The sequence below is a fragment of the Podarcis cretensis genome, assembly GCF_951804945.1.
Source record: "Podarcis cretensis genome assembly, chromosome: 17".
Lineage (NCBI taxonomy): Eukaryota > Metazoa > Chordata > Lepidosauria > Squamata > Lacertidae > Podarcis > Podarcis cretensis.
The window spans coordinates 9,955,993-9,983,011 of NC_137187.1; the positions used below are offsets into that span (position 1 = coordinate 9,955,993).

A 27,019-nucleotide genomic window follows, 5' to 3' on the forward strand; every position below is an offset into this window, starting at 1 on the left:
CAGCAATTAGGTCAAATAGTTTTTAAGCTCGCAGCGCCACCTAGTGTATAATGCAGCTTGGAACCGAACGAGGCAAAAACCAATTTTCATTGGTTGAGCTTTTAATGAATATGCATAAAGGGGAATGTTTAAGGGGTGGGTCAAGGGGCTGAACTTTTGCTTTGCCTAAGGGTATAAAAACTGTCTGCCCCTGGTGTTCGTGGGCATTCTCTCATTTCTTCCTGAATGCACCCCTTTTGATTTTGTCTGACAAAATTCAAACTGAATAAAAGACTTTTTTTTAAAGAAATATTGCTGCCTGGATTTTTCCATTCTGGTCTATATTCCGAAGTCCCCAACAGGGAGACGCTGAGCAAGTTAGATGCCTGCAGCTTAATTTACCCCATAGTGTTGCTAAGATAACTTTAGTATGCATTCCCTTCTCTGTCCTCTATGAGGGAGAGTCTGATCCCTATACATTCAACTATGTCATCTTGCTCTCATTTAAAAAAAATAATGAAATATTTCTTGGTTTACAAAAGTATTGCAATGTCTGTTTTTTCAAGTGACATTTTCTAAAGATCAGTTTCATACAACCTTGCTCTCATTTTTGATGCAATGTGGACTATGTCTTGCTGGACTCCCTACTGCAGAACCCTATTTCCAGCCTGAGGCCTCGTTCCCTTCAAGGAAATGGCCTGGGAGTCATATCCTAGTAGTGTCGGCGAAGCCAGAGGCAAAACCTGGTGAAATAATGAATTTGAATCTTACCTTTGCACAGTAAGCTAATTTCTGTACACAACAACACACACTCTATCCTTCATCTAGGCAAGCAAGAGACATTATCAGAGTCCAGAGGGTGGGGGGAAACAGCCTTCAGGTGGTCCTGTTCTGAAAACGTGTGCAAATAGTACAGGTGGCACATCTCGGCCCAGTATACCTGAAGGAGCATCTCCACCCCCATCGTTCTGCCCAGACGCTGAGGTCCAGCTCCGGGGGCCTTCTGGCGGTTCCCTCACTGCGAGAAGCAAAGCTACAGGGAACCAGGCAGAGGGCCTTCTTGGTAGTGGCACCCGCCCTGTGGAATGCCGTCCCATCACATGTCAAAGACACCTGACATTTAGAAGACATCTGAAGGCAGTTCAGGGAAGTTTTTAATGTGTGACATTTTAATGTATTTTTAATCTTTGTTGGAAGCTGCCCAGAGTGGCTGGGGGAACCCAGCCAAATGGGCGGGGTACACGTTGTTGTTGTTGTCTTTTGAATAACCCTTAGAATCATAGAGTTGGAAGGGATCCCCAAGGGTTATCTAATCCAACCCACTTCAATCTCAGCTAAAGCTTCCATGACAGATGGGAAGTTTTTAATATTTAATGCTGTATTGTTTTTAACACTTGATTGGAAGCCGCCCAGAGTGGCTGGGGAAACTCAGCCAGATGGGCGGGGTATAAATAATAAATTATTATTATTATTATTATTATTATTATTATTATTATTATTATTATTATTATATTTGCTTTAAAACTTCCAAGGAATGAGAGTCTACAACCTCCCAAGGAAGATCGTTCCACGGTCAAACAGCTCTTACTGCCAGAAAGTTCTTCCTGATGTTTATTTGGAATCTCCTTCCGTGTAACTTGAAGCCATTGGTTTGCGTTCTACCCTCCAGAGCAGGAGGAATCTTGCAAAAGAACTAATCCAAGTGGCTTCTTTCAGCTCTGGAGTCCACAAACACAGAAAGCCTAACTTCTGTGGAAGTCACTGGAAGAAGACCAAAAATGTCAGCACCGACCCACCAGGTGGCACCCTGAAGCTATACACAGGGTGTAACTGACGGAAAAGACAGAGGGAGGATCCCAGGAAAAGGTAGCTACCTTTAAGGTGAGTTTATTTGTCTGCCAGATGGGAAGTCCTGGGACAGCCCCTTTCAAGCTAGTAAAGCAAGGGAGTTGATTGGGAGAGAACTGGTTTCACCACTCCTCTGCCTGAGTCTTTCATCATAACTCAGGGCCAGGCAGGCAGATTTTGCAATGCACAAGCCCCAGTCCGTCATCTGGCTCTAGAGAGAGCCTCGTGCTAAGGGCACCACGCTGTTGCCCAGATGTGTAAGGCCTCTGGAGAAGGAACTAAGAGCTGCAGGCTGCCAGAGCTGAGGAGGAGTGCTGCAAAGGGTCAGAAGTGCCTCCACAGGGAAGATGGATCGGAGATTTACTGTGGCAAAGGCAGTTCTCTCCTTTGAGCTCCTTTTCCTGCACTGGGCTTCTCTTCCTCCTGAGGTATCCAGTAAAGAAGGTAAGGGCACTTTGCCATAGGGAAAGATGGACGTGGAGTTTTCAGTTAAACTGGACAAACTCCTTGGAAGGCACCAAGGAGGGGAAGGTTCGTTTTCCAGGCAAAAACTGCAAAAAGGAAACTGCTGGAGCATTTTATAGGGAGTCTTGGGTTAGGAACAGCTTATTAAAAAAAAAAAAAAAAGTTGCAATGTGTGTTGAGTTCTGGCAGAAGAGAAATTAGGAAAGAGCCTCCTAACGCATTTGTGATTTTTAAGTGTGCACCTAAGAATGTAAAGCATGAATGTGGTGGACCTGTGTTCGTACAGGTGTGCTTAGTGCTGGGTTGGCTGTGGCACCAAGTGGCAAACTTGGAATTACTGCTGTGCTGTGTGTGAAACAGCCCTAGGTGATAAAGAGATGCTTAAAAAGGCCTTGATTGGCAAGCTCATTGAACCATCTCTGCCCGTCATAAGGCTGACTTTATTTACCTGGAAAGTAGCATTGAAGTGAAGAGTGGCATCCCTAATACATGAAAAATCTCTTAAAATAACACATGGTTAGTCTTAAGCTCTGATTTTTTGGTTGAAAAAGAGGGTCTTTGTTTTTACTTAGCTTTCCAGGTCTTGGTGTTTTGTCTTTTTAAAAAAACCTTTCTTTTTTGAAAAATAAAAATATATTAGGAACAGTGAAATGCCCTGATAAGCAAGCTGTAGGCAAATGATACGACTCCAAGAACTTTATAGAGCCCATTACTTTAAAACCTTAGTGCTAACCTGAATCACACATATATTCCGCTTACACGGAGCAGACACTCTGTAGCTTGTAATTTCTGTGCCTGGAGATGGTTCTCAGTACTATGCCTCTCCCACCCGCCCCGGCACAGTACCACAAAAAAATAAAAATTATAATCTGGCAGATTACATGCAAGACGTAAAAAGCAAACAAAGCAGTAGTTTTCTATGAAGCCATCCCTGTAAGGAGTAAATAATAAATAATGAGGAGGGTCGAGAATGTTTATGGACCTTTAAGGATAACTCTGCTGAAATTCAAAGTTCTCATTAAGCAAGACAGAATGCTTAATGAAATAGACATTAAAAAATAAATAAAATTTCTGCCTATTGCTTTCCCAAGGGTATATATCTATTGATTCCCAACCCCAGCCCTCAGCCAGTTGATTGAGCTTCTGTGGCATGGAGTTACTGAGAAGCTTCAATGATTTCCCCCTTCCTGTCTAACCAGCTGCCCTTGCTAAGCCTCCTAACAAGCTACCATCTGGCATTCCACCAAGCTTTCCTGATTATTCCAACATGAAAAGGGGGAAATATATAATAATGTTTGAATAGCTAGCACTATATAAATCACACGACATTTTTGGAATTATTTATTTATTTATTTTAAATATTTTTATTGGTTTTTAAAATACAAAATTATAAAACATACCACACAATTTATCACAAATACATTCATTATTGGACTTCCATCAGCACCTCTGATAATCCTCTGTCTTAAACGCTTTTTCTGCATTTCCTAACTTAATATTGCCTTTAGATCTCATAACATATCATCTCTCCTTCTCCATTTTTACAATATTTCTAATGTTATCCCTCACAGAACTTCTTGCAAACCTACAAACGTCGTCTGATCATCACATATACTTTTCAAATAATCCGCAAATTTACTCCAGTCTTCGGTAAATTTCTGGTCGCACCGGTTTCGGATCCTTCCCGTTAGTTTGTCGAGTTCCGCATAATCCATTAATTTCATCCTCCATTCTTCCATCGTTGGTAATTCTTCTTGCTTCCATTTTTGGGCCTTTTTGGAATTTGTTAAAATTTATTTTTATCATTAAAAATTTACATTCAAACAGTTTGTGTAATCATTTTGTGATATTCTCTGAATCTCGTGACTTTCCCCCATCGCCTACATGGGTCCTTAAAACAGAGTTTAAAACTACATATCAGTATGTTGTCCATAATTTTCATTTTTCCAAATTATCTGTAATCTTCGTTACTTTACAAGTGTATCTTACAGTTCAGCTAGGGTTTTAATTTGATTACAATGGTCTCCTAGGTAAGTTATAAATTTTCCCCATTTTTTTAATGTCCTTGTCTTCTTGATTCCTGAGTCTCCCTGTTAGTTTTGCCGTTTCGGCATAGTCTAGCATTTTGGCTTGCCATTCTTGTTAGGATTGACGCTTCTTTCCATCTTTGGGCTAATAACATCTGTGCAGCTGTTGTCGCATACATAAAAAGTCTTTTCTGATCTTTTAGAATCTCGGTACCTAGAATTCCTAGTAAAAACGCTTCTGGTTTTTTGACAAAAGTTATTTTAAACAATTTTTAAAGAGTTCATTATATACCATTTCTCAGAAGGATTTTGTTATCTTACATGTCTACCACATGTACCCTCCTTTTCTTTACACTTCCAGCAGATATTTGAACTTGTCTTGTACACTTTAGATAATTTAGCAGGAGTCAAATACCACCGGTACATCATTTTCATATAGCTTTCTTTCAGCGTACAAAAATCACATTACCTTTGATGCTTTTTATCCACACATTCCCCCATATAATTTCTACTTGAAGTTTTGAAGTTGTAAGAAAAGGAAAATTTGGCACAGGGAAAATGAGAAAGACAGGAGGAGGAGATGATACCAGAAGAAAAACATTATGCCGCATCAATGCTCTGATGCTTGCTGTACACCTATCCTGACTGAGACCATAGCAGGTTTGATGATGGTACTCTGAATTCTTTCCTACGGAACCATCCCTGCCAATCCACTCTTTACTTCACTTGTCACAGCTATAGTTCCCAGGACATTTAAACCAACTTAAGACTATGGTGTGATGTAAATATGGCCCAGAGACTTCACAGGTGATTAGTGTGAAGGGAAGGGAAGTCTTGGTAATAATTGACATTGTTAGTCAAAATGACTGCGATTAAAATCACTCAATCAGAATACTTTAGTTTCACCAGTTTGTCAGCAGACCAAGCAAGTTTACATCATCGTGTCTGTGGGTGACAACATACAGTGGTGCCTCGCAAGACGAAATTAATTCGTTCCGCAAGTTTTTTCGTCTTGCGAAGCACGGTTTCCCATAGGAATGCATTGAAAATCAATCAATGCGTTCCTATGGAAACCGCCTTCAGACCAGGTCCGGGGACAGTCTGTCCCCCGACCTCTTCTGAAGGCTGGGGGGGGGGGACAAGGGCTTTTCTTCCCACCCCCAGCATTTTAAAAAACCCCGGGACAGCAGAGGACTTCTCCGCTGTCCCGGGGTTTTTTAAAATGCTGGCGGGCGCTATCCCGGACGGCTTTTGAAGGCAGGCGGGGGTAGCAAAGACTTTCGCCCCCCGCCGGCCTTCAGAAGAGGTCCTGGACCTCTTCTGAAGGCTGGCGGGGGGCGAAAGTCTTTGCTCCCCCCCCCCGCCTGCCTTCCCAGGGGCTTTAAAATCGCCCCGGGACAGCGGAGAAGTCCGCTGTCCGGAGCGATCTGAAAATGCTGGCGGGCGGCAGCGAAACCTTCGCTGCCGCCCGCCAGCATTTTAAAAAGCAAGCCCATAGGGAAATTCGTCTTGCGAAGCGCATCGAAAAACGGAAAACCCTTTCGTCTAGCGGGTTTTTCGTCTTGCGAGGCATTCGTCTTGCGGGGCACCACTGTATTATATCGGAACAATCTCTAAACCTGAATTACGGAAATATGGCATAACCAGTGGGTGAAATTACTGGGTTAGAGTGACATTAGCAAATGGGGAATTTATAAAGTGATAAATATATTTGCTCTGCACACTGCAGGTGCAGAGTTCACAAAACTCATGAGAACTTTGAAGCTGAACGTATATAAGTGCTCTTCAAATATTGATTTCAGTATTTCAACATCTCATGAAAACCCTGACGGCCTTTATGCCCTTCCTCTTTGGCGTCTAGCTCTGTTTGGCTGGCACCTTCTCCTTATCTAATGCAGTGATACTGATGAAGTTTTTGAATAACGGGCTCCTTGTATGAATTGCTTATAGTAGTTGTTTTTATTATAAAATGGGTGCCCTTATCCGAAACCCTTAATTTGCTTTTAAGGTAAAGGGACCCCTGACTGTTAGGTCCAGTTGCAGACGACTCTGGGGTTGCGGCGCTCATCTCACTTTACTGGCCAAGGGAGCCGGCATACAGCTTCCGGGTCATGTGGCCAGCATGACTAAGCCGCTTCTGGTGAATCAGAGCAGCGCACGGAAACACCGTTTACCTTCCCACTGGAGTGGTACCTATTTATCTACTTGCACTTTGACGTGCTTTCGAACTGCTAGGTTGGCAAGAGGAGGGACCGAGCAACGGGAGCTCACCCCGTCACGGGGATTCGAACTGCCGACCTTCTGATCAGCAAGCCCTAGGCTCTGTGGTTTAACCCACAGCGCCACCTGCGTCCCGATAATCTGCTTTTAACTAGTATCAAAATGTATTTGGAGCCGATGTTCTGCATTTCCATGGGCAAGTTGCATCAAACCAAGCTGTCAAGGTTCGTAGCTGTTCAGAACCTGATTACTTTAAACCCCTTACTTGATCCCACTTTACATGTTACACACATGAAGGGAGAAAAGAAGGAACGACCATAAATAAGCACATTATTACATCACCCTATGCCTCTGGTTCTCTCTTCTTCAAGAAAACTTACTCTGAAGATTCTGCCCAGAATTTTCTTGGAGAAGGAGAAGTGCGAAAGAAGTCTTTTAAATTGAATTTAATGATAGGTCTAATTAGTGAATAGCTTGCAGGTTTGGCAAGAAGGACGTCCCTTCACTACATATCCTATTGTTACTGTGCTGGCTGCAGATGACAAGCGTTGCTATGCTTTGTAACCCTTCATTTCCGTATAACTTTATGCCAAATACATTTTACTTATCTCTCTCTCTCTCTCTCTCTCTCTCTCTCTCTCTTTCTGCAACACCCAGTGGCGTAGCGTGCGGGGTGCAGGGGGGGGCCGGCCACACCGTGCGCAACTTGGGGGGGGGGCGCTCGCACTTGCAGCACTCTGCCCCTACCTGCCCCTACCTGGGTTAGGGGGCACAAATTACTTGCCTTGCCCCGGGTGCTGACAACCCACGCTACGCCACTGGCAACACACCCCCCCCGGATTGATTTAGATTGAGGGTACCAGTGAATAGCAACCAGAAAAGGAACTCTGTGTCAGAAATGGGGGTTTGCTTGAGTCGGACTCACTGAAGCATTTTTTTGAGTGGGTGATTTATTGAGTTGTATTCTGCCCACTTCTGGCAACGCACTATACATTCAAAGCAGTGCCGTGCCATTTTAAACAATCACAGCTTTCTCCCCCCCCCCAAAATCCCAGGAACTGTAGTTTGTTAAGAGTGCTGAGACCCTTATTCCCTTCACAGAGAAACCATTTTCAGAGTTCCCTGGGAAGAGGGAGTGACGGTTAAATCAATATATGAATTGCAGCTCTGTCTGGGGGAATGGGGGGGTGTTGGTGGTTCTCCTAACAACTCTCAGCACCCTTAAAAATGCATTTTCCAGAATCCTTGTCAGGAAACCATCACTGTTTAAAGTGGTATGATACTGATTTGAATGCATAGTGCAGCTGGGGGGGGGGCAATGTCTCCTACCCTCTCAATTCCAGCAAATATATTATGAACCCCTCTTGTGAGCTGTGCTCAGCCTGCAGCATTAGTGTGGCAAGATTTCGTTTCATTTCTTCTTGAAATATTTCTTGAAAATGTGAAATAGGTCACATTTTGGAGCAGAGCTTTCACAGGGCAGCTTACCTAAAACAACCACAAATTCCAACCACACGTTTCAATTCAAAAACAACAGCAGCCATTTTAAAGGCGTCTAAAGTGACACCTGGGCCAGCAGGACAACGTTCGAGACCAGATCTGGACAATCCAGATTTTTGTTGTAATAGTGGATGTCATAGGAGATGGTTGGGGGAGCTATCAAGTCCCACTGTTTTAATTAATACCGATACCTCTCCCCCCAGTTTCTCAAACCTTTTCCTCCTCAGCAAAAGGGTTCCCATTTTTCTCTCACATTCTCAGGCTGTTTTAGAATTTCTTTAAAATATGAGTGGTTGTGGGGTTTTGAGCTTATTTTATCATCATGAGATGGCCAAGGGTGGTACATGTGCTACCTGTTCCTGTAAACATCTACCCAGCAATTTGCAGCCTCCCCAGCTGACCATGATATTAAAAAGGCCCATGGAAGGAGTTACCTCATGATGTTTTCCCCTGGGCTTTAACTGACACATGGGCACCTGGGAAGGCTGCAAAGTGATTTCTAGAATGAAAGAAAGGACACTGAGAAACCAAAACACACTCTGGCCACCTCAAAAGTAAGATAAGCGCAACAAAAACCCTACCATGAGAGTTTCACCCCTTCAAATCTTTCTCTCCCCTTTGAAAAGTTTCTAATGCCTTTTCCATCTCATTAATTGATGGAGAATGTTTGTTTGTTTTAACCCGCAGAAGAAATTTTCAGCACGGCAGCTTAAATTATTAAGCACCGAGTTGAAAATGAGTCACTGTGGCCTTAATGGTCATTCTAGCCTCTTATTAGTCTGCCGCACAATACAGAAATCCATTTGAGATGTGTCAGAATGAAGAAAGTGGAACAAACTGGGTAATGTAGCAAGAAAAACAACTTGCTCTTCTTGGAAATTTCAAAGCGGGTTTCTTGTGCGTTCTTCTTCCGTACCTGCAGACGCATTACCCTACTCCATGCAAACTTATGAAACAAAAGGATCCTTCATACATAGGCCTCCCCTCTACCCAACAAATTAACATTATGGGCGGTACAGATCAGATCCTCAGCACATGCTAAAATGCAAGCAGTCATCCAGAAAGCCTGCCCAGATCCACTCACCCTAGTCATAGCCTACTCAGAGGCCTGTAGGCCCTGCTGAGCATCCGTATCAGGGCAATAGGCAATATCGGGCAGAATTGGAAGGTTCAATTTTCAGGTCCTGGTATTTCCAGTTACAAGGATCTCCAGCAGCAGGGCTGGGCCTGAGACAGCTCATTTGGTAGAGCCTGAGCCTCTTAATCTCAGGGGTGTGGTTCGAGCCCCACGTTGAGCAAAATATTCCTGCATTATAGGGGGGTTAGACTGGATGACCCCGATGGTGCCCCTGATGCTATTATCTTGTAGTCTGCAAACATGGAGAACCACTGTCAGTAAGAGTTGTTAAGGAGACTTCCTGTAGTTAAGAAGCAGAGTCTAAATGTTTATATGAGCAAAAATCTATTCCCGCTGTCCCTACTTTCCTTCACTTTTTGTTCCTGGCCATAGTAAAACACTCCCTTGTGTTGCCCTTCGGAAGCGCAGCTTTAAAACGGAGTTGTGAGTTGCTCCTTTTTCCTATCTTCTGGTTTCCGGCACCACCTCTCGGTTGGCTGGCTGAAATCGGTGGTAGTTCTAATCCGACGTGGTTGAGAGTCTGGTAAATATTTTGCCGTGGTTTGCACAGATAAACGGTCTGGTAAGACTTCAAGTTGAAAGGATAAAGAAGACTTAAGGTTTATTACTCACAGCAAACAAGGCCATGCTAAGCACCTGTTTTGCACGTGGCCTAGATGAAGCCAATACGTTAGCATTACAACAGCATGCTAACTCATTCTGTCGCTAACCTGGACTAACTTGGCGAAGGAGGAAGGAAGTAGAAGCCTGAACAGAAGTAATCTGCTTTACCAAAAAGTACTTCCTCGAAAAGAGTGTGTGAGGCAAGAACAGATTGCCTTTTTGGCCTATAAACACTGCCCTCTGTGCCCAGTTCATGTAACTAATTGCAAGCATTGTTGCTCTACTCCAAGCAAAAGTATCTGGAGGGCACCAGGTTGGGGAAGCCGGCTGTAGAAGTTAAATCTCAGAGTGCAGGGTGGATGCATCTTCACCGTAGTGCACATGCACACTGAATGCAAGCTCATTAACATTGAAGCACCTCATAGGCAGAAGCTCTTTTCACACACTTCAGGGGGCGACATTCAGATTTAACTGTTTGTTGTTGTTGTTTAGTCGTTTAGTCGTGTCCGACTCTTCGTGACCCCCTGGACCAGAGCACGCCAGGCACTCCTGTCTTCCACTGCCTCCCACAGCTTGGTCAAACTCACGCTGGTAGCTTCAAGAACACTGTCCAACCATCTCATCCTGTCGCCCCCTTCTCCTTGTGCCCTCCATCTTTCCCAACATCAGGGTCTTTTCCAGGGAGTCTTCTCTTCTCATGAGCTAGTCAAAGTATTGGAGCCTCAGCTTCATGATCTGTCCTTCCAGTGAGCACTCAGGGCTGATTTCCTTAAGAATGGAGAGGTTTGGTCTTCTTGCAGTCCATGGGACTCTCAAGAGTCTCCTCCAGCACCATAATTCAAAAGCATCAATTCTTCGGCGATCAGCCTTCTTTATGGTCCAGCTCTCACTTCTATACATCACTACTGGGAAAACCATAGCTTTAACTATACTAGTATCATATTATAGGACAATGGTGTTTTAAATCAGTGATGGGTGGGCTATTGCAAAGCAGCTGAGAAGAGCCTTTAAGCGATGTTTAACACTTGGAGGCCTCCAGTAGTGATCCTTGCTGTGATAGCACTGGTGCTAAATGTGCACAAGAGTGTTCCACTTCTTATCTGTTAGATGTTACTACTGTGTGGGTCAGTGATGCTCCAAACTTAAAAGAGCACTTTATTATCACCCTAGGTCTTCATTAGAGGAGTAGATAAGGATTCTTCAGACAGGACAGAAGAAGAGACTGCAGGAGGTTACTTCATTGGGGATTTTCTCTCATGTGCTTACTACATGCTCTGATTTACAGACTTCACTGAATTGTGGAGATAGTGAAAGCAGGGCTTGGGTGGTAATAAGAAAAAGCACAATGTCATCACAGTAACACAGATGTGTGCATGTAATGCTTTTTAAATTAATAACAACATTTATATACAGGCAGTGACCATTTTAGGCATGATTGCGCATGCGCGCATCACGCCAAACCCGGAAGTGACCCAAAAACGTCACAGAAAATAACAGTGGTTGAACAGGCTTTTTCAATGGTGTTTCAAATATACGCGATTTCACTTAAACACGCAGTGCCTTGGAACATAGCCCCCATGCAAACTGGGAGTTGCCTGTATTCTTTTTATCTCTGTGAACTGCCCTGAGGGCCATTTGGCTGAAAAGCAGTATAGAAATATGTAAGATTAAAAAAAGTGAATGTGATTGTGGCATAAATAACAAAAGTATTGTAGCCCCTTAAAGACAAACAAATTTATTATGGGATAAGCTTTCATGGACTAGTCACTAGAGTAGATGTCATCAGATTCACGAAACGTTACTAATTGGTAGATACACACAGGAAAAAGGAGAGAGATTAAAGGAGAAGGAGAAAGGAGTGAAATCACAATTCAAGATATTAAAAGATCAGGAGTAAATAATGGGCTGATGCACACAAAAGGGCTTAAAAGGAGTTAAAGAATCAACAGAATGAAATTGGAAGGAGGAGTTGGGAAAGAGAAGCAAGAACTAGGAAGCGACAAAAGAAACAACAACCTCTCATAACCAGGGCAGGGAGAGAAGAGAAAGAAGATGAGCTGTAGGGAACGAGGGATGAGGTTTACAGAATAGGAAAGACCTGCACAATTGGCCTCACCCACATAATTGTGGGGCTTTAGAAGCTGCAGCCGTGCTGTTGGCATGAACCTGTGGGAAAGAAGCTTCCACCGGGAGGCTGACATGTCTAACGTGTGCCATAGTCAGCCCAAACCACAGCTTGCAAATCCACTTCTAATCATGGTTCCAAACTGTGGTCTGATGCTGGCTAAGATTAGGGAAAGCACAGGTGCAGCCCTTGACTCTAATTATAGCCCCGAAACAGAAAGCATGCCCATACGAGAGGCGAGGTGGGTGTGGAAGGAGAGTGTGGGGCCCATAAGGTGCTCTAATCCCCTAACCAGTCTTACGTTTGCATCAGGCCAAAAATAAGATTGCCAACTGGAGGTTGGGGTTTTTGTTTAACAGACATTCAGTCTTTCTTATGTGTCATATGTCATATGTGTCATATCAGTACAGTGCTACCTCGGGTTACATACGCGTCAGGTTACAAACTCCGCTAACCCAGAAATAGTCCTGAACTTTGCTTCAGGATGAGAACAGAAATTGTGCTCCGGCGGCACAGCAGCAGCAGGAGGCCCCATTAGCTAAAGTGGTGCTTCAGGTTAAGAACAGTTTCAGGTTAAGTACGGACCTCCGGAACGAATTAAGTACTTAACCCAAGGTACCACTGTACATACAGTAGCCCAAAGTGGGGATCCCATAACTGTTGAACAGTTTTATTCAAAAAAGTGACTGCATGTGCATCTTTGTCTCCCATGATCCCCTGGCCTGTCATTCCTGTCTCTGGTTAGTTCCCTGAGGCAACACTAATTGATCTTTTGTTCTGGTAATTTGTCCCTGTCACTTTTCATCCTTCTGTTAGGTCAGGCTCCTCTGTGCTGAAGAGATGACTGCTAGTGTCAAGGCACCCCTTTCCCATTCTAATAAACTCCAGATAATGTTACGGCTCTTTTTCGCCACTTTACTTGCCACAGCAGTAGACAAATCATGGTGACTTCTTCTGGGAGTCATTTGTTCATGAGAGGAACTTGAAGTATGAGTCAGTAATTCTCTCAGCTCAGCTGCTGCAAGTTCTGTGATTTAAGATGTAGGTTTCAGAAATCAGGTTGGTGTGGCCGAGATCCATTAACTGCTGGCTCAGACATTTTATTGCTTGCAAAATGGATGGAATACAGAAAGGACAAGGACTCCTCTTCTGTGCTCACCCCCCCCCCCATATTTTTTAAAATGAAATAGTGTGGAAAGAGGAAGGGAGACCTTTCAGCCATGTAAAGGAACCAGAGGACAGTGTGAAGTATAGGGATGAGTCCTGTCGTGAGCCAGAGAGGCCTTTGGCACATGGCCTGAGATTCCCCATTCCTTGTTTACATTGTCCACATCTCACTACCAGTCTCTCTTTAAAATGGATGCGTTTTATTTTGTGGTACAGCTTCCAGGTGCCCAGGTGTCCCAAAGACTGGTAAGGTCCAGTCCAGGGGTAGGCGACCAATCGCCTTCTCAATCTGGCCCACACACGGTCCAGGAATCAGCGTGTTTTTACATGAGTAGAATGTGTCCTTTTATTTAAAATGCATCTCTGGGTTATTTGTGGGACCTGCCTGGTGTTCTTACATGAGTAGAATGTGTGCTTTTATTTAAAATGCATCTCTGGGTTATTTCTGGGGCATAGGAATTGGTTCATACTTTTTTCCCAAAATATAGTCCAGCCCACCACATGGTCTGAGGGATGGTGGACTGGCCCACGGCTGAAAAAGGTTGCTGACCCCTGGTCCAGTCCCTATGTAGGGTGGCTGTTATGCATCCCCAAAGGTGATAATTTGCATCAACCAAAAAAGTGGACATCCATTTGAGTATGAGAAGTTATAAGTGTAGTATAGGTGCAAATGTAGGAGTAATTGGCAAAATTTAAACAGATGTGCAATACGTCTCTCCACAGTGGGTAAGGCACCAGGTGACATGTGTCTTCCCAGTCTGCTGTGCAGGTGTTGTTATGTATTGATGGGGAATCTTCAGACCTTTCTTGATCTGCTCAGCTCTCAAATAGAGGACACATTCAAATAGAGGACTCTGTCTTCCTTGGAGGTTTCCAAGCAGACGTTGGGTGGCCATCCGTCATGGATGCTTTAGTTGAGATTCCTACATTGCAGAGGTTTGGACTAGATGAATCTTGGGATCCCTCCCAACTCAAAATTCTATGATTTGGTAAAGTAGGACACATGTGCATCTACCTGTGACAAGTACAGGAACAACAGGAGATCTTGGTGCTGTATAGCAAGTGGCAGCACAGGATTGGCTCTCTGGGATCGTATGATTCTCCAGGTCACAGAATCACAGACCTGTAGAGTTGGAAGGGATGGTGAGGATCATCTGGTCCAACCCCCTTGCAATGCAGGAATCTTTCACCCAATGTGGGGCTCAAACCTACAACCCTGAGATTAAGAGTCTCATGCTCTACCAACTGAGCTATCAAGAGGTTCCTTCATACCTTTATGATTCCACTAGTGACTTTCAATGAAGCTGCCTTTCTTTGGCATAAAGGATAGTGTCAGGGAACTGACATCGGAGCCAGAAGTGGAGGCAGGGCTCCCAAGCGATGCCAGAGAGGGGCCAAGCAGGGAGAGAGGGAACTCATCGGCTGGGGAAGGAAATCAGCGTAACACCAGGGATTAAGGGGGGCGGATGGGGGAATCGGAGAGGGGTCTCCAGGACTCTTCACTGGAGACCAGTGGGGAGAGCACAGGTCCTCCTCTGCCCACACCCACCCTGCGCAGAAGACTTCTGCGCAGGGAAAGTAGGCGTAGACTTGGCGTCAAAGAGCTTCTGTGCTGGAAGAAGTTTAAGAAACGCCCACTGATGGATTCTGCTAGCGACTGAACAGCCACGAAGTGAAGGGCTGTCCAGTCAGGAAAGGTTTAACCAGGCTACCTAGCCAGGAGTGGCGACAACTTACGCACGAGCAACCCCCATACAACCATTACAGATAGCCTGTACAGTAAGGGCCCATTATATGATGACTTGAAATCCAATATTTTGCTGCCTGTCCTTCTAACTTTTGTTTGTTTTCTGATTTTCAGTGAACCTTCTTGACACGAGCATTGCTCAGAATGAGCTGGGTTGGTTGCCACATCCTCAAGAAAATGGGGTGAGTAGCCAGTACATGTTCAGAAATAGAACTGGAAGCAATCTACCTGTATACTGAAACGCATGGAGGGGTTTGTGGCGGTGGTAGTGATACCTCTGGTGGTGATAGGTTCCCATTGGCTGAGGTTCTCTGATGTCAGAGAGAGGCAATGCAGGTAAGGGTCTATAGAGAATGAGAGGCAGAAGAGACAGAGGCCTTAGAAAAGATCGGATGAGCTAAGATAGCCCGTTATGCTTTGCCAAAAAAAATTGGCAGACCAAAAAAAAGACATAAATTTGCATAAACTCTATGCATGATAATTTATGCGTATATGTATTCATATGTATGCACAAATGTAGAAATAACTGCTAGAATTTAAATAGAAATGCAAAACATCTCACAATAGTGGGGAAGATGCCAGGTGACTTGGATGCCTGTTCAGTCTGCTGACTATTGATGGGCAACTTCTCATTTTTTTTCCGTTGCTGAGCTTTAAACCAGACTTAGACTGGAATGGACAGCCCTCAAACAGAGGGCACCTTCAAATATAGGACTGACGGAGGGGGGTGGTGGAAAAATATATATATATATATATATAGGACTGACTACAGTGGCACCTCGGGTTACAGATGCTTCAGTTTACAGACGCTTCAGGTTACAGACTCCACTAACCCAGAAATAGTACCTCAGGTTAAGAACTTTGCTTCAGGATGAGAACAGAAATTGCGTGGCGGCAGCACGGCAGCAGCGGGAGGCCCCATTAGCTAAAGTGGTACCTCAAGTTAAGAACAGTTTCAGGTTAAGAACAGACCTCCAGAACGAATTAAGTCCTTAACCTGAGGTACCACTGTACTGACAGCCATTTGGGATCAAGCATTATCCTCTGTAAAATAGGTTGTGTGGCCACCCTACGTAGGGGTGGGTTGAGAAAACAAGTCAAAGGAAGCAATGATATGTGGCTGGGACAGAAGGATTTGAAGGTCTACGGGGGGGGGGGGGGAGAGAGGTGATGAAGAGAAAAGGGTGAGGGTTGACAAAGAAATGGAAGCTGGGAGAAAATGGACAAGAGCTACGGATGTGAGGAAAGCTGAAGGTGACATTTGGACCTGAAATAACCCGTCAAATGTAGGGCTGCATGCATTTGATGCAGAATGGTAGCTTCACTTTGTAACCAGACATCAGCCCAGCCTTATATTCCAGGCCTGAGTTTTCTACACATGGCTCTTAAAGGTAAAAGTAGGTCCAGTCATGACCGACTCTGGGGTTGCGGCGCTCATCTCACTTTATTGGCCGAGGGTCATGTTATACAGCTTCTGGGTCATGTGGCCAGCATGACTAAGCCGCTTCTGGCGAACAAGAGCAGCGCACGGAAACGCCATTTACTTTCCTGCCGGAGTGGTACCTATTTATCTACTTGCACTTTGGTGTGTTTTCAAACTGCTAGGTTGGCAGGAGCAGGGACTGAGCAACGGGAGCTCACCCTGTTGCGGGGATTCGAACCGCCAACCTTCTGATCAAGTCCTAGGCTCTGTGGTTTAACCCACAGACATGGCTCTTACTTGGCTTTTATAGTTCATCTGTCACAGTTCCTGATCATCTCCCATTCTCAGGCTGCTCCACTTCCAACTCCACTCCCAGCTTTCTCTCTCTCCTCCTACTCTGGACTTCTCAAGATAGCAAGACAGCTTTTCTGCACTGCAAGGACACTTCCAAATTCCTTCACTTCCCTTTTAAAACAACTCTCTGGGCGGAAAGCTAAACACATTCAAAAGCTAGGATTGCCTCAAAAATGGAAGAGAGCTCTGTCAAGGCTTTTTATTTATTTATTTAAATATTTTTTTATATTTTTTATTTTAGTTGCTCAACACATAACAAAAATACAAATTACACCATAATAAGAATACCGTCAGTCACGCCCTACATAAAGAATTAATATAAATTTCATAATCCATAAACTGTAAAGTCTGCGCCTCCTAGTATTGGACTCATTTGAAATAAAAAAACTAGTTTTGGGAGTATGTTCATCTTAATGATTGAAATCCTTCCCAGGAATTTTTTTATTTTGTTTTGACTATGGCAGACCAACACAGCTACCTATCTGTAACTTCCCAGGAATGTTAGTCTCAATCTGCTCCAGGTTTCAAAATTCCTTTTAATTTCTAGACAAGTTTTTGTATAGTTGTCCTGGAATAAATTAATATTTTTAGGGGTGATCCAAATACCCAAATATTTTGCTTTCTGGCAGATCCACAATCCTGATGTTTCTTCTAATTCGATTTCTTCTTGTTTTGATAATTATTTAACTAATAATTTTGTTTCGGTAGTATTCAACTTGAAACCTGCCACCTCTCCAAAGTATTTAATCAACTCTAGCACTCTTATCAAGCTTTCTTTAGGGTTTTCACTCATAATAATCAGGTCAACGGCAAAGGCTTTGAACTTGTATGTTTTGTTGCCCTGGATGATGCCTTTGACAGACTGGTCTTCCCAAATTTGATTGTTCATTACCTCCATTACCATAATGAAAATAAGGGGGGGGGATAAGGGGCATCGTTGCCTGGTTCCCTGACTAATGTTACACTCCTCCGAGATATTGCCATTAATAATTATTTTGGCCCACTGTTCTGAGTAAATTGGTCAAAGCTTGAGGCAAAACAAGGGATGGGATGGATGAGAACGGGATGGGGAGTTTATGTCAGGACACTGTCCGCAATCCTCACCATGTCTTCTCAGAAGTAAATCCCACACACTCCAGTGGGACTTTTTTTTTTTTAATATATTTTTTTATTAATTTCCACAAAAAGAATACATAACACATCACATTTCAACTTTAACAAATTTTTCACTTTTGGACTTCCTTCAGCCTCTCTGACAATCATCCAAATTTAATTTTTGAGTACACATTTCTTAAATTCACTATTGCCTTTCGGAAAACCGTTTGAAACCTATTTTTCTTTTTTGCAACATTTCTTTGACTTTTACAGAGCTTCTTTAAATGCCACTAACGTTATTTCTCTGTCACTTATACCTTCCCAATAGTCCACCAACTTTCTCCAGTCCTCGATAAACTTTTGGTCTCGTAGATATCTGATCTTCCCTGTCAATTTGTCCAGTTCTGCATAGTCCATCAGCTTTATTCTCCACTCCTCTAATGTTGGTACTTGTTCTTGTTTCCAATTCTGGGCCAGTAGTACTCTCACCGCTGTTACTGCATATTGAAAAAGTTTGCAATCCTTTCTATTTATTTCATTTCCTATAATTCCTAAAAGAAAAGCCTCTGGTTTCTTACACTCCAGTGGGACTTAAGTCAATCTAGGATTGTAGGTTTTGAGGAGAGGAGAGGAAGTGGGGAAAGGAAAGAAAAACGGGGGAGAGAGTAAGACTGAAGTGGCCAGGGGGAGGGAGGGGGGAGCTCTTGTGGATTCACAACAAGTGAAATTGCCACCTTGAGCAAAGGTGGAAGAAGCAGGGGAACAGACACCTAACGAAGGGTGTGTACTAGGAATCTGAAGTCACAGTGCAAGCCTAGCCATGTTTATTAGGAAGCAGGGTTGTAGTTTTTTAGCAGGAACCCTTACCTTTTTAAAATTAATATTTTTGGGGGGGCGGCGGCTGGAACAGATAAACATATACCCAATGCCCAAACCAAAAATCCATCTGCATCTCTACAGTCATACCTCAGGTTACAGACGCTTCAGGTTGTGTTTTTTCAGGTTACGGACGCACCGAAATCTGGAAGTACCGGAATGGCTTACTTCCGGGTTTCGGCGGTCGCGCCTGCACAGAAGCACCAAATTGCGCTTTGCGCATGCGCAGAAGTGCCAAATCGCAATCCGTTTGTGCACAGACACGGCACTGCGTGTTGCGGCACTGCGTGTTGTGGACGCTGCAGGTTGTGAACGTGCTTCCCGCACGGGTCACGTTCGCAACCCAAGTGTCCACTGTAATCAATAAAGTTGTGGCCATTTCTAACCTAGATCATTGTCTGCTTGGGTTTATTAATCATACCTTATATTTCGCCACTGCCTGGGGGTGGCATGGCAACTGGGCCCGCAATCTCTCTATCTATATAGATATTGACTGACTGATTGATTGATTGATTGATGAGTTCCCCCATCCTTTTTCTCCAGGAAAAAAACCACTGGCTATTAGTATTTGTTATTTGTTTTGTGTTTTCTGGTTTTCTTCTTTAAGAAGCTTTGTTTTTGTATTTCTTTATCCTTTTTGGATTCAGTGGGGGGGGGATGGGGGGGGAAACACACAACCCCTTTTATGTTAATTAATTATGTTAATTGTTCAAAGCCTTGAGTTTTTATCTTTTTAGTTCCGAAACCTATAATGTAACACCCTGGAGATGTTACACAGTTTTTGTTAAAGAGATTTTCCCAAATGAAATTTTTGAGCAGATCACAGCCTTTTTTCTTTTCTTTTTTAAAGTTTGTGGAAGACTACCTGGTTATAACATTCTTTGGAATGCACTGTAAATCTCCATTGCCCCCGGGGATTGTCACATACATTTCAGCTTCCCTTTTGATGTTCCTGCAACGCAGAGTGCTAACCTTGAGCATTCCAAATTGCTACCACTTGCTCCCAGTTTAGTGTGGAGGGTGTGTGTGTGTGTGTGTGTGTGTGCCACCCAAACAGTACCGAATTTACGTATAAACTAAACAAACTATAGCTTAGGGCCCCACTCTCTTGGGGGGCCCCCAAAAAAAATTAAAGGGGAAAAAACTGGAGGTACATTTCCAAAATATAAGATAAAAAACAAATAAAATAAAACCTACATACAGCAACAGTGTTTCACTATTAATATTTGTTGTTTAGTCGTTTAGTCGTGTCCGACTCTTCGTGACCCCATGGACCAGAGCACGCCAGGCACTATTAATATACTTCTTCTTAAATGTATTTCAATTCAACAATTACTTTGATAAAATACATATTTTGTTATGTGCAAATGGCTTTAGATACCTATTAGGTCCATAAATTACCGTGTAGCATATATTCAACACAAAAAACAGTGACAATTTGTTGTTGACAAAGGACAGCTGGACATATAAAGGGCCCCATTCATAGCTGTCAACTTTCAGATTTGAAAATAGGTGATCAGCAGCCTCGAAAATAAGTGATCAGCAGCCTCACCTGTCCCGGGGACAGTCTACGAGATATCTAACAATCCAGGATAGCAGCAGGAAGCAGCAGGAAACGGTGCTGGAATAAGGGAATTTCCTGCAAAAAATGGGAAGGTTGACAGCTGTGGCCCCATTATCTTCAGTAGCTTAGGGCCTCGTCAAAGCTAAATCTGGCCCTGCCCCCCAACCTATGGAAAAGGGTGAGGAAGGGGTCAATGCATACAGTTCCCATGAGCAAAAATTCCAGAGTCTTTCTTTCTACATGAGTGTGCTTTATGGGGTTAGTTTCAAGTGCATTCTGGAGACTTATGGTGATTTTGTAATTCCTTTTTTATTTACAACTATAACTGAGAAGTTGAGCAGCATGGATACATGCATTGCAGGCACACAGATGGACAGTGCTAGCCTAATATTGTGTCCGTAACACCAAAGGAATAGTAGCCGGTCTCTGTTTTCCTCTGACTAGCCTGATTCACAAGCTGTGAAGCTTTGTGTATTCATCAAATATGATGTCCAACACTGAACAGTGATTCCGGATATTGACTACTGTTTTCGTAGAATTCTTTGTCAGCGTGGTGGGAAGATATGGAATTGCTTCATAAACCCATCTTATTTCGAATGAATGTATGTAAATGAAAATATCAAATTCTGTGGAACAGTGCTGATGTAGTCAATATCCGTACATAATCTGGTACCTCACTTCATTTAAAGATTTTCAGAAACTTTGAGACTAAAGATTTCATTTCGTATTTGTTATGGTTTGAAGGAATTCTATAAAGATTGTCTATTGCGTATGTACATGGTCATTGTGTTGCCTAGACGTTGCTATCAAGGAAGGAAGTCGGCAGCAGCCATGGGGAGGCAACGGAATTCTCCCTCACAGCTGCCACTGCTGCCACCACTGTCCCTCAGGGCAATCACAGGCTCATGGTCACCCCCAAGCTCTACAGCAGTGGTACTGGTGGAGAAAACAGGGGCATTCTGGATCAAATCAGAAGCTGGGGTGGCTTTTGTAATCGTGGGACTGTCCCTGGAAAATAGGGGCACCTGGAGAGTATTCTAGTTTATTGAGTTAGGGAGCAGGGAGCAGTTTAGGGCTAGAAGAACCATAGGCCTCACTCTACCACGTTATAACCAAGTTTGGGTCTTCAATGTGTCTAATCACGACGATATTTATACATCAAAATAATATTTTATACATCAAGATGATTACGGAACAGTAAATGGGGTGGTTGTAATCCCCAAATGCCTGGTGGAATGTACAGTGGTACCTCAGGTTACATACGCTTTAGGTTACAGACTCCGCTAACCCAGAAATAGTGCTTCAGGTTAAGAACTTTGCTTCAGGATGAGAACAGAAATTGGGCTCAGGCAGCAGGAGGCCCCATTAGCTAAAGTGGTGCTTCAGGTTAAGAACAGTTTCAGGTTAAGTACGGACCTCCGGAACAAATTAAGTACTTAATCTGAGGTACCACTGTACAAAGTTTCATCAGGTTTCTGTAGTCCAGAAAGGAGCTAGCAAGGCATGTTTCAACAGAGCAAGTTTTCTACCTGTGGTGCCACCACAGTGAAAGCCCTCCTCCTTGTAAGGTGTCAGTTTTGCTTTAGTCACAAACCACACTTGGCACAGAGCTTTATTAAATGACTTAAATTCAGCAGGTTCATATCAGAGGAAGTATTCCCTAAGGTGTCCTAGTCCCCAAATTATGTAAGAAGTTTTTAACATCTTGAATTTAGCCTTCAGAGCGATGAGCGGGCAATAAAGCAGTTCTCTCAGCTAGGCCACTCTTGACAGTGGCAAGGCTTTCTCATGTATGCTTCATAGCACTATGATGAATCAACATTAAGCATTATTTTGCAACAGGGAGCGACTGACAGCCAATGTGGTTCCTGGTGCATTAGGGTCACTATCTAGCCATTCATGTAATTACCAGCTATTGTAGCCAGGCAACCATCTCAACAAACATTGCTCAATATGCTTCTTTGCCCCGTTATTCTAGCTGGCTCTGAAGCTTCAGGCATGCCCCAATCGCAAATTTTGTCAATTATTTCCTTGCAGACAAAGAGAAAGAGTCCATGGCCTGACGTTAGCCTTTGATATTTGTGTGCCTGTTTATACGTCGTCGACTGGCCTTGGCGTGAGTAAAGGCTAAAGGCTATGGCTCTTGTAACCTAGAGCTGTCCTTTCAGGGAAAAAAGAGGAAGGGCAACTGTGACCATCTGGTGCCACCCTGAAAGGAGCAAAGCCATACAGTCAGAGGGAGGAACTGGGCAGCCCTCAAAGAGGAGACACCTTCAAACCAAGGGCTAACCTCTGTAAAGAAGGATGTATTGCCACCCTAAAAGCCTGAGATATTCTTCTGAGCTGTGGGCTCTCCCCTGTGTATAGTTAGGCTTCCTAGATGTGAGTATAAATATATCGAGGAAAATAAAGAGTTTTTAAAATGACTCAAAGATGCTTGTGGTTAAAACATGAAAATGAACGTGCTGTGAAATGTTGCCAGAAAAATCTGAATGTAATCAATTCTCACTGAGATGGTAAACCTCTTGGCACATCTCTCGTAATTTAGCAATCACCAAGAGTGAGAGGTTGGGAAAGAGATCAGGGAAGTGGGAAGGGCCCACCCATTTACATACACATTTCTTGTTAGCTAGCTATTTCTCAGAAACGGTAATAGATACTGGGTAAAGGTGAACTCAGTAAAGTTTCCCTAATGAGATATTGTAGCTGGATTTTGCTCCAAAATGGCCAAAATTCAGGGTTTGACCGAAAGTTTCAGGGTTGTTGTTTTCTGCTTCTTTTGGGTTCTCAATGAAAAGTAGATAAATCTCAGGGTAAGAGGTAAAGGTAAAGGGACCCCTGACCATTAGGTCCAGTTGTGGCCGACTCTGGGGTTGCGGCGCTCATCTCGCTTTATTGGCCGAGGGAGCCGGCGTACAGCTTCCAGGTCATGTGGCCAGCATGACTAAGCCACTTCTGGCAAACAAGAGCAGCACACGGAAACGCCGTTTACCTTCCCGCCAGAGCGGTACCTATTTATCTACTTGCACTTTGACGTGCTTTCAAACTGCTAGGTTGGCAGGAGCAGGGACCGAGCAATGGGAGCTCACCCCATCGCAGGGATTCGAACCACCGACCTTCTGATCGGCAAGTTGTAGGCTCTGTGGTTTAACCCACAGTGCCACCCGCATCCCTCAGGGTAAGAAGGTGGGTGCAAAAAGGCAAATTGTTTTCTGCCTTCTCTTCCAATGCTTAAAAAAACGAACCACTTCCTTTTTACAACAGGTTTTATTTTTATTTTTTGGTGGTGGTATTTTTTTTGCTCTTTTTCTGTGGAAGTGAGCAACAGCGAGGAGAACACTACTAAAACCGGCATAGGCAATGTATCTGGGCACATATGAGGTATAGAGAGGGAATGACTCTGCACTGGAGATAAGACAGAAGATGCTTGAAATCTGTATTAAAAAAAAAAAATCACGAAGTGCCTCCAGGCTCCGCCCACCGTGCTGCAAAGTAAGGTTCCACATGCATGGGAGGCAGGCAGAATAGTAGTGCAGATTTTGTTTGGTTTATTTTCTGAAATGAAAGAAAACATTTATTTAAGGCAAGTTCTGTTCGTGGTTAGGAGTACTATGCACCATTTGCTGCTCCACCTTGGGCAGCAAAATCTCTCTTGGGCTGGCCTTGATACTTGGCAAACCCTATTCATGCTCAGTACCTATTACTCCAGACATTTCTGGCAGGGGGAAATGTTCCTCAAGAGATCTTTGCTTTGTTACGGTGTGTCTGCTTTGTGTTGAAGTTTTCTCAGCCTTCTCCTGCAGATTGGGGCTTGTCTGGTTTAACTGAGTTGTGTAGACCTCAGAGTGTGCAGCAGGTTTTTCATTCCTTCTTCTGGTTCAGTTAGGTAAAATCTTTCAAAAAGCCCAGGGAGCTCAGCTGCTTAGGATCTGATTTAGGATGTGTGTTTGTTTGACTTGTATTTAGTATATTTGTTGGTGGAACAGTTCCACAGAGTGCTCCATATTTGGGGATATCTGGTGGTTATGCTTATGCGCGTGACGTCATTTTGTGTTTCTGCGCATGCGCAAGCACCGAAACCCGGAAGTAACCCGTTCCGGTACTTCCGGGTTCGGTGTGGTCCGCTACCCAAAAATGTGCAACCCGCAGCGTTCATAACCCGAGGTATGACTGTACTCTATATCCTCCACTGAGGATCCAACAAAACGAATCTCTAAATGCATGAGAGCAGAGTTCTCATAATATTACATTGCTTAATACTTTCCTTGCTTTTGTACTATGCTTGGCTAACATAGAAACTTGTAACTGAAATAATTTTTTTGTGGTTTTATTTGTTGTTTGTAATGTTTAATAAAACAACAAAAATTGTGTAAAAGAAGGAGAAAGAAATGTGTTCAGGTGCTACTGGTGCACATAAAGAACCATGCATTTATATTTACATGTTTCTTAGGGTCAGTCACCTGAAAAAGTTAATTACAACTTTAGAACCACTCCATTTAACTGATAACCGTATCCATTAATTATGCTGCTAATTAATTTTATGGAGCAACACGTATTTTAAAAGGACATTTTCTGTGGAAACATATAGCAGCAGAAAATGTTCTGGGAAATTTCTGCCCCGCCTTACTTGATGGGATGGATTTAATTACATCTGTCTTATAATTCTCATGTTCAGTCACCAACCATTTCTCAAATGTAGTTCGGAATATGGTTTAAATTCATCCGAAATGTTAAATCTGCAACGTGTTTCCAGCATTTCGTGTTGCATTTGGTGCCAAATTCACAGCTCAGAAAATCTGTGTTATTATACTCCTTCCAAAGATATCCATGTTTATTGTTTCAAAATTAAAATGCTTCCGAAACAGAAATGCTTACTGCTGAAAAACAAACTAATTATATGTTGAAGAATACAAATGGAGAAGTAGGCATAGGAATAATTGTTATGTTAAGTATCACAAAAAAAAACCAGGTAGACCAACAAGAAACCACTAGCGGGGGAGTGCCCTTGTTTTTTGGGACCTGACTGTGGGTTTCCCACAGGAATCTGGTTGACCTCTGTGAGAACAGGATACTGGACGAGATAAGCCATTGGTCTGATCCAGCAAGCTCTTCTTATGTTCTTATCTTTTACAGCAGATTGAATAAGATGTATTGTCAATATGAGAGACAAATGGATATCACTTAGTTAGATTTATCAGGTATGGCAATCCTCCTAGATGAGAGCAGGATTTTATGGACGAGTTTTTCCTCACTGCCCTCCAAGCCACAGCCTCAAGTAACAAGCAGCTATTGTTGCATAGCTTTCTGTTGTTGTTGCTGCTGCTGCTGCTGCTGCTAACTAATTACATTTATATACAGTCATACCTTGGAAGTTGAGCGGACTCTGTTCCGGAAGTCCGTTTGACTTCCAAAATGTTCAGAAACCAAAGTGTGGCTTCCTGCAGCCAATCGAAAGCTGCGTAAGCCCCATCGGATGTTCGGCTTCCCAAAATAGTTCGCAAACCAGAACAGTCACTTCCGGGTTTGCGGCGTTCGGGAGCCAAAGCGATTGAAAACTAAGCTGTTTGAAAACCAAAGTACAACTGTACTGCCTTCATCCGAAGATCTCAGGTTGGTTCACAAGATCAAAGTTTTCCAGTGTGCTCTCAGTTTTCCAGTATCAAACCAGCACTGAGTGTACTGCACTAACCAAAGAAATAGTTCCATCTTTATGGGACTGAAAAAGACAAGATCTGATGACACCAAGGCCATAATACAGAACTCCCTTACATGGAGGGATTGGGGGAGCAGAACCGAGCTATCTGTGATGTGATTGGTCAATTAGTTAAGTATTTTTATTTATTTACTTGATTTAGGGGGGCAGCTGCCCCCCCCCCGGCTATGCTCATGTTCCCTTATGTGAAATAGTGTAGCTGGAGTTGCAGCCCCTCCAAAGGCTTAATGTATCTATATATACATTAATTCCAAATTATAAAGTATTTCATGCAAATCTCCTTCTGGGCTGCATTGCAGGGGACCTTCCAGCTCCTCAATTCTATGGTTCTATGTATGCATATACATTAACCTCTGTAAGCTGCTGAAGGGGTTGCAATACCTCCTGGCACACTATCTCACACATAGTGGATCTATTTTATCACCTCTGTGATAATGAACCTCAAAAGCGGCTTCTTTGATTACTGTAGTTCAGAATTCAAATTTGTGAAATTTTCGAATTCGTAAACAGAATCAAGTTTCACGTCCAACTGAGATTTGAGGCTGGTGGTGTTCTTGATAAGTAGTCAGACTGGCCACCTGATGCTGTGGAAAGGAATTTAATGCAGATGTTTCCCTTGGGCGGCAATGAACTCTGTGACCCTTTGAACACCGTTTTCACAGTCATTGCTCAATAGCGGCGCTCGCCCAAAGCAGCACATTATGGTGTAAGGATTTTAGCAAGGAGCTTAGGTTTTTTGTGGACACAGGGTACATCTCCTGCCCTCATTATCAGATAGTCTTAAGTGTCGGCCTTGGATTGCTTATCTAAAAGTGTTTTGTACACAAGGCTTAAAGGTCCTCTGTGCCTCTGCTCATGGTTGGTGTGGAACAGAAGGTGGAACTGAAGCATCTGTATTGCAAATGTCTATTTTGTACAATGCAGGTTTTATTCCTGTTGGGTGCAGTCTCCAGGTATGGAAGACCCTTGGGCAGTAATAAGACACCTTTCCTGGGCACCCCTCCTTCAGTTAGTCCTCCCTCAGTGAGTCTACCTCTTCACCACCATTGACACCAACTACTGCAGCTCCTTTTCCTCATGGTTGCTACTACCCACTTGCGGCGCTCATCTTGCTTTATTGGCCAAGGGAGCCGGCGTCCAGCTTCCGGGTCATGTGGCCAGCATGACTAAGCTGC

The 27,019-nt window shown here is 43.5% G+C and overlaps 1 protein-coding gene across 1 annotated transcript in view; it reads left to right on the forward strand.

Moving 5' to 3' along the window:
* The first annotated feature begins 1,924 nt into the window (after positions 1–1,924).
* Positions 1,925–27,019, forward strand: part of EPHA1 (EPH receptor A1) — an 88,791-nt gene continuing 63,696 nt past the window's right edge. Inside the window, exons 1-2 of the mRNA XM_079959250.1 lie at positions 1,925–2,271; positions 14,934–15,001. Of these exons, the coding sequence (XP_079815376.1) occupies positions 2,175–2,271; positions 14,934–15,001 (165 nt within the window). The 5' untranslated portion in view covers positions 1,925–2,174. The remainder of the gene's footprint in view (positions 2,272–14,933; positions 15,002–27,019) is intronic.